Source organism: Mytilus edulis, chromosome 2 (genome assembly GCF_963676685.1).
Source record: "Mytilus edulis chromosome 2, xbMytEdul2.2, whole genome shotgun sequence".
In the NCBI taxonomy this organism is placed as follows: Eukaryota; Metazoa; Mollusca; class Bivalvia; order Mytilida; family Mytilidae; genus Mytilus; species Mytilus edulis.
This window is the reverse complement of record NC_092345.1, coordinates 104114480-104123532: the sequence shown is the minus strand read 5'-3', so window position 1 is coordinate 104123532 and position 9053 is coordinate 104114480. Positions and strand designations below refer to the sequence as shown.

The window sequence follows — 9053 nt, the reverse complement described above, 5'->3', positions numbered from 1 at the left end:
CAAGTTAGTCCTAAAACTAGATAAATGCTTGTTTTTGGGCCCCTTTGGGCCCATAATTCCTAAACCTTTAGGACCATAACCCCAAAATCAATCCCAACCTTCCTTTTGTGGTTATAAACATTGTGTTAAAATTTTATTGATTTCTATTTCCTATACAAATAAAAGGTTATTATCTGGAAACCATCAGTCTTCGGACCTCGCTGACAACATGATACTAATATACGACAAATTTTTTTTAATAAATTTTTGCAGTCGTATAAAAAGATTGGCAGCCATAAATGACATTGGTGTGTCTCAAATTGACCACCTATGTTTTTTTCAAACATAAAAAGGGGCAAGTGTTGAATCATATTTTTTTCCAACTCTGATGAGTGTCAGTAGGGTTAAATAATTCATCAAAGGTTTTTATTCTAGAAATGTTTTTGTAGGCTGAAGTAAATAAAGCTGATATAATTCATATTTACCATTTTTTTATTTTTACCAATCTATGCATCGAAATTCATCTACTGTAAACAATAAATAACAATACAGAATTATCATCTAAACATTGACCATCTAGTTAACAAAAACTATCCACAGAAGATGTTTCAATGGAATGCAAAAAAATAAATATAGCTCTTCTTTTGAAATAATGATTTTTATATTCTAAAAAGCATGGCATGTTATTTTTATAACACATTCTAATATATATATTCATATAAGATATTTCTTCATCCCTTGTAATGATATTGAAATATCAGGATTGCAAATTAAATAAAGTAAAATGTGTAGATGCCTGTGAAGCATTGAATAGCCAAAATAAAATAAGCAATGAGAAAACTCCAAAACCCAACTAATAAATTAGTTTAAGAGGAATAAAACAATTTTCCTATAGTCCTTCACATACATAGTACTGTATTAAGATAAAATGACCAAGGCCATATCAATGCTCAAACATATTTTGTCAGACTTTTCAAATATCAGCAACAAAATGGATTTTGTCACAAAGAAAACAAATGTTTAAAATTAATTTCTTTACGACTTTCACTCTTCTTCGCCCCAAAAAGACCGTATTATCAAAACTGTAAGTTTATTTTTTAAAGTATAATTCATCCTCTTGAAATTTCAATAATACATGTATAAGATTAACTACATTTTTTCATTATTTTTATAACATGAACATAGTAAATTAGACTCCCTTGCCTTACTTTTTTCTTAAGTACAAATTACAGACATACTGATACAGTAACATAACATTTTAACAAATCTTATTTATTAAAACCTGCTGTAATTCAAACAATAAAATCAAATTCTGAAGGTGCCTGCATATAAAGATAGAATTTATAGTAACAACTTCAGTCTACATAAATAACAGCTGACAAGAAAAAATAATCAAGTACATATCTATTTTATTTTGGTGAGGAAGTTGTAAAAAGAAAGGTGTTCTCAAAACATATCTCAATTCAAACGAACATTTACTAAGAAAATTAAAAAACAAAATCAATTGAATAATATTTATATATTTAATCAAAATATCAAGTGTTTTACAGGATTTACAGTAAATTTTGTTTCAAATTAAGATAAAAGGTGTCTCTATTATTTATACTGTTTAGGTATGAAGCAGAAACCTTATATCAACCATGAGATTAGCAATTGAGCTGTTCGGATAGTAGGGGAAAGTGAGAAATGCCTCTCCAGTTCTACCCATAACAGTTTAGTCATGATCATTAATTTTATACAATAATAAGCATATCACAAAAGGGTTTTGATTTTTTTAATCGGTGGTATAACCATTTACCATGCATAACCTTCTAAAAAGAATAAAAAAGCTCAAATACAAACATATAAATGTGGTGAGATAGAAATCTTAAAATGATCACATTTAATCACATTTATGGTTTAATAAAACTCTTTGAGCCTATACATAGAAAATTATGTCAGAACTCTTATGAATATAACTTAAAAAAATTATACATTTTCAATTTCTTTACATAATGAACACAACATATACAAAATCTTTAAACATTTCTATGTTATATTATTCTTCCATCGAGACATCATATACAATAAACAAAATGAACAAATTATTTACAATCAAAATACTTAAAAAATAGAATATATGATAAAATATAAAATAATCAATCAATTACATTGTTTATATAAATGGTTAGGGAATGTTTGTTTTTCACTTTAGTACATACTTTTTTTTTCCCCTCTGTATAAAAATAACCAGTAACTTACAATTAACCAGTAACTTTTACAATATGGCAGAACAAAAATGTAAATGAATCCCTATTATAAGCAATGTTTGTATTTATATTATGTTGCATGGAACAAAAGCTAGTGATTTCATTATGCTGTTGGCAAGATCGAAAATCTATACACTAATATCTGCACCTTTATATATGAATTTAGAAATTTACAAAAACTTTTGACATCCCAAAACTTTGAATATCAACTATCAAAATACCTACTAATTATGATCCATTTTTAAAGACTTGCATTTCACAGTTAAATTATCCCAAGTTTTGTAGCGTGTTATTTGTGTTGAAGGCGTATTCAACTATGGATGTATTCCTAAAAAAATATCTGGCAGGAAAACAAACATTTGGTTACCAAAATGTAAACAAACCAAAACTGGTCTAAGCAGACAATGAATGAGAAAAGAAAAATTACAACCAAGGGCTAGGTTTTTACTTGTTATTTTATTCCAAACTGATGCATCATTTTTATAAATAAAATGTTATGGTAGTCATTTCTGAATTCCTAGAAATCTACTTTAAAGTTGACTAGATTTGTGCCTTCAACAAAATGGATGACACATAAATTAATCACTTTTTATTCTTTTGAAAAATTATTCTTTCATTGCTGTATTTTCAAAACCTTGGAACACATATCAAAAATGATTATACTGGGATTCAGTGCCATATTATAATACCTAGCACAATATATCTTACATGCAAAGAATACATGGTATACACTTGTATACTTTTAGACTCTTTTATGAACTTATTTATTCAATTCAAAGTATTCTATTGTATAAAATCCTCTGAACCTTTAATGCATTATATTTAATAATGAACTGTATAGCACTAAAACATACTGAATGAATGTGACTAGATTAACCACACTGTAAATGCCATGTGTATATATGAATTATCTACTAGGATGTGAAGCAGCCATCCTTAATCAACAGCAATTATCTACAGCGGTTAACTTGCACCATCAATAATATACAAAGCAGAATATGATGTCTTAATTTGCGTAAATTCATCTGCACATATGTCCCTATTTCTATTTATAAGATACATAAACATCATGGATAAAGTTGTTAAAATTTTGAAATCAAATTAACAAATCTCATATCAATATTTCTCCTCAGTTGACTTGCTTTATGCAGGAGTTTAAATCATTAAACTTAAACATCCAATAACGAGGGGACACAAAATGTTTTTTTCTTATTGAAATAAACAGACTAAATAAATAATTTTATTACAATTAATCATAAATTTGTTAGTGGAAAGTAGAAAATATTCAATGACTACTATACTGCACCTTACAATCAAAACCTTCATTAGTAAATATACTTTAAGCTTTTACTATTTACATGATCTCCAATATAACTAGCATCATTTAACATTTCAAAATATACATTTGAACTAGCGGTGGGATATTCTTCTTAAATAACTTTTACAATAAGAATTATTATTCTCTGAATTCGTGTAAAATTCAAATAGGATTTTATGCTATAACTTGGGCTGAAAGTATGTTCCCTATGTTTAGAAGTGTGTTTGGTTTTTATTATTTGATTTGATCCCTGAATTTAAAATTCAAATTAGCAGAGCAATAGATAGTCGTTGCACCTGATAGGTACCTGAGCCTTATATTCTACAATCCCTTCATACTGCGACAACATGCATTCCTTAAGTCAATGTTCAGAAAACAACCTTAGAAACTGACTATGCAAACAATTAACTTCCAACTTGACTGATCAAAAACATGCTTTTAAAGCACAGAAGTGAATTAAAATACATGTTCTGTCCAGATAGATACTAATAATGATATTGTGATTCCTCAAGCGATGTCTAATTCTTCCACTCTTAGCTATATATGTACAAGTTGTTTAGAAAAAGAAAAAGCTATAAAATACTGCAAAATTAAAAACAAAATACTGATAAGTTTTCATGGAATTCAAAAGTACAAGTACATAATATAGCATTTAATAATCGTATCACTTCAAAAATATCTAATTACATTCAAATTCAACCTGCACGATCGCAAATTATCAATCAATCATTACAAATAATTAAGTTGTATTAAAATGCTAAGAACTGAATGAAAACACACAACAGATCTTTTTGAACTAGATAACTTCAACCAGAAGGAAACTGCTTTGTCATATAACTGTTTACAATGGCTTAATAATTATCAGGGTTTAATATAGGTCAGATTTTCTAGACATGACTATTTGTGTTTTTTTTTCAAATAAATGTCTGTATAGATATTCTTTAAAATACTAAGCACATTTTGTATACTATTCAGAAAAAAAGTCAAGATTAAGACTATTTTGTAATAGACTTACTTTTCCAGTTATATATATATTAGTGAGTGAAACTAAATGATGCATCTAAAAGCTTTCGAAACACATAATTCTAATGTCATTTAACTTATGCTCATCTACTTTGTTTTTACTTAAAAGAATTACTTGAAAAGATTTTCAAGAGACATTTTTTTGAGTTTTTAACTGTCAACATTCAAGTATCAGTATACCATTTTTTAAGAACAAAATTCTTAGTGTAATTGCATTACAGAAGAACCAATTATTGGTAACATTCCATATTAATATTAACCGAGGTAAACGTTCGTTGTGTGACCAAATACCGTGCCCATGATCTCTCAGTGGATACCTTATCTAACATAAATGTCAAATTACAAATTGAAAGAAACTTAAAAACTAGATCAAGAAATGTCCTGCAAATTCTTTTTCTCAAGAAAAACCCATAATACATTTACATAAAACTGAATATGTGATGATGAATTAATTCTATCTTGACTGATATGTTCTTCTTTTATCTTTACTATTACAGGTGACAAGTTTTGTTTATAGAACTGTGATGAACACATTCCCTGGTCACACTGCTGTCAGGACAATGATGTTTCATCCACCAATCACTTTTGACTGGTAAATCACATTATTACTCTATTTTATCACAGATATTTTCTTGGAATTATTATAACTTATTTTTCACCATTTCATATCTTTGATTATCCATTTTTGACTTTGGCTACCATCACAAGTACCTGAAAGTAGACAGTAGAATTGAACATATGTTCTTTATCATGCTGCAATGATTCATATCACTGAAACATATTTTATTACTATTTTTAATACACTCTGCATAATTTCACTTTAATAAATAACAAAAGTGTACATGCTGAAATGTCTGGTCTGTTTTACTTATCAATGAATTTATATTAAAAGAATGTTATATGAAATTTTAATACAAGTATCACATAAACTTAGCATTATCAATATTCTTTGAGAGTGAGGTCATGGTCAGATGAACCATGTCAGACATGTACACCTTAAAATCATTCCATACATCAAATATAGGTGATCTATTGCTTCAAAATACAGACTTAAAGATGTTTTCATATAGATTAGACTGTTGGTTTTCCTGTTTGAATGGTTATGCTAGTCATTTTTGGGGTCCTTTATAGCTTGCTGGTCAATGTGAGTCTAGGCTTCGTGTTAGGGCCTTACCTTGACCTATAAAAGAGGGACGAAAGATACCAAAGGGACAGTCAAACTCATAAATCTCAAACAAACTGACAACGCCATGGCTAAAAATGTAAAAGACAAACAAACAACAGCATACATGACACAACATAGAAAACTTAAGAATAAACAACACGAACCCCACCAAAAAACTAGGGGTGATCTCAGGTGCTCTGGAAGGGTAAGTGGTTGGTTTACTTTAATAAATTGTTACTTGGATGGAGAGTTGTCTCATTGGCACTCATACCACATCTTCCTTTATCTATACACATCACAGAGGAGCCAAAAAATTCTAGAGTTAGGATGTTTTTTATTAACCTAGATTTTTGGGTTTATATGACTGTAACCTGTAAAAAAATAATTGGTGAAGAAAAAATCATATGGTGATGCACTTCTTTTTTTATTGATGATGATTTCAGTACAGCAGCCAATATTACAGGACGTTTGAATAATTATACTTACCCACAGTTGGTTCATTATCATTTTGTTTTCCTCCTAAACACTGTTTACTGTTAACATGCTTCACTTCTAAAGTCTGAAATAAAACAACATCTCCATTATCTAATTCTATCAATTCAATTATAACAATTATTTTTACAAAAGCAAAGACACTGATAGTTGATAAATATTTAGTGATATTTGACTGATGAACCCTGACAAATATTCAGATATGGAAATCTCACACGTTCTTTTTCTTTGAGTGAGTAATCATATATATGTTTAACATGTACAATGACCTCTAATGAATTGAATATTAAATTTTGACAATACAATCAACTTGAACCATGCAGTATTAAGAAAATAACCCTTTCAGGTATATGTGTTTAAATCTATCAATCTTCATGATCTTAGCATAGTTCAATAACTGAAATATATATCTAAATTAACATTCACTTTGATTAGCTAGTTACTATTAAGGATGATAATACTAAGCATATAATATAAAATTTTCCAGGAGTATGACAATTGCCACCAAATAAGACATCACAAACTTAATTGTGCTAGCCTTTAATAGGGGTTCAATAAGAAAATGTTTATATCACAGAAATACTATTCTTCTTGAAAAGAATGAAGTAAATATATTTGTTCATGTGTGTATGGTCTACTATTTTTTGTTGCATGATATGTCATATTAGAAAAGATGAAAAATGTTGTAAAAACTTATAAATATCTAACACAGAAGTTTGGATTTTCTCAGGATGACATATCTTAAATATCTGAAGGTATTCAATAAACTTCACATAATTAATGATCCATGAGAATGAGGTCAAGGTCATGTGAACAGTTTGTAAAATTAATCAGCATCATGGCAGATATCAATTTGATAATATAACAAACCAACGTGGACGAGTAACAAAAGTTATTTCAATAACTTCTAAACTATGCTAAAGAAACCTTCTTAAATATATCTCTATTTTCTCAACCAAATATAACATATTTAGGAAAATTGTGGATAAAAAGAATAATGGAATTTCTATTTTTCATACTAATTTCATCACTTTAAATATCATCTTGTCCAAGTAGGGTCACTTGATATTCTTGCTAATAAAGTCATTATCATACACAAAAAAAGTCATTATTCTATATATTTTTCTTGCCTGCTTTACAGGAAAATCAAACAGGGACTAAATGGGCTGTTATATTATTTATGTTAAATTTTAAGTGAATGTCATTAAAATAACTTTTTCAGAAGGAGGTTTATTTGTACCAAATAAATATTCCAATTTACTGAATCAGTGACCAATGGGATTGAGCCTTAAATCTTGCTAGAAAACGCATTGACTAAATGATAACGCATCGATGTACTATTTAGCAATGTTTGATCCTATTTCATAAAATACCAATGGGGTCTACAAGATAAACAGTTACAAGATTATACAAAATAGTATCAGATGCTGATAAATACAATTGAGAACAGAAAAGAAAACAAACTAGAGGCTCTAAAGAGCCATGTGCTCACCTTGGTCTATGTGCATATCATAAACGAAGGACACAGATGGATTCATGACAAAATTGTGTTTTGGTGATGGTGATGTGTTTGTTGATCTTACTTTACTGAACATTCTTGCTGCTTACAATTATCTCTATCTATAATGAACCAATGAATCTATCCCAGTAGTTTACAATTTAAATTTACAAAATTTATGAAAATTGTTAAAAATTAACTATAAAGGGCAGTAACTCTTTAAGGGTTCAATTGACCATTTTGATCATGTTGACTTTTTTGTAGGTCTTACTTTGCTGTACAGTATTGCTGTTTACAGTTTATCTCTATCTATAATAATATTCAAGATAATAACCAAAAGCTGCAAAATTTTCTTAAAATTACCAATTCAGGGGCAGCAACTCAACAACCGGTTGTCCAATTCATCTGAAAATTTCAGGACAGAAAGACCTTGACCTAACAAATAAATTAATAACTTCCAATTTGCTCTAAATGCTTTGGTTTCAGAGATATAAGCCAAAATCTACATTTTACTCCATTGTTCTATTTTCAGCCATGGCAGCCATCTTGGTTAATTTGCCGTGACACCAGACACATTTTTAAACTAGATACCCCAATGACGATTGTGGTCAAGTTTGGTTAAATTTGACCAAGTAGTTTCAGAGGAGAAGATTTTTGTTAAAGTTAAGGATGACGGACGAAGACGATGGACGCCAAGTGATGAGAAAAGCTCACTTAGTCCTTTGGGCCAGGTGAGCTAATAAAAAAGGTAAGATAAAAAATGCAAAACATATCATGACAATATCTACAACCATTGTACAAAAATGTATCACATAATAAGTCCCATCATAAATGTGTCTTTTGGCATTAAGAAATCATGCATGGGCTCTGTGGAAATACTTTAGTGAATAAGAATCAATAAAGAAACAGTTGGCTTTATTATTTTTTGACAATCGAAGAAAAATGTGATTTTTAACAAGTTGGTTTGTCCCAAGTCAGGAGCCTGTATTTCAGTGGTTGTTGTTTGTTTATGTGTTACATATTTGTTTTTCGTTCATTTTATTTTATATAAATAAGGCTGTTAGTTTTCTCGTTTGAATTGTTTTACATTGTCTTATCTGGGCCTTTTATCGCTGACTATGCGGTATGGGCTTTGCTCATTGTTGAAGGCCATACGGTGACCTGTATTTGTTAATGTCTGTGTCATTTTGGTCTCTTGTGGACAGTTGTCTCATTGGCAATCATACCCCATCTTCTTTTTTTATATTGAAATTAATATCCCTTTGAAATAGTTTAAAGTAAACAGTACTTGATTAACTGCAAGCAAGAGTTCTGACAAGTACTGAAATA

The 9053-nt window shown here is 29.1% G+C and overlaps 1 protein-coding gene across 10 annotated transcripts in view; it reads right to left on the bottom strand.

The window, feature by feature from the left end:
* Positions 1-453: 453 nt before the first annotated feature.
* LOC139513765 (polypeptide N-acetylgalactosaminyltransferase 13-like) overlaps positions 454-9053 on the bottom strand; it is a 31289-nt gene continuing 22689 nt past the window's right edge. For 8 of the 10 annotated variants that reach the window (XM_071302555.1, XM_071302556.1, XM_071302553.1 and 5 more), the window contains 2 exons: positions 6221-6293; positions 454-5280 (listed from right to left, as the gene is read on the bottom strand). In XM_071302555.1, coding sequence (XP_071158656.1) covers positions 5225-5280; positions 6221-6293 — 129 coding nt within the window. In that variant the 3' untranslated portion in view covers positions 454-5224. The remainder of the gene's footprint in view (positions 5281-6220; positions 6294-9053) is intronic. The other 2 variants (XM_071302557.1, XM_071302559.1) reach the window with 1 other exon arrangement.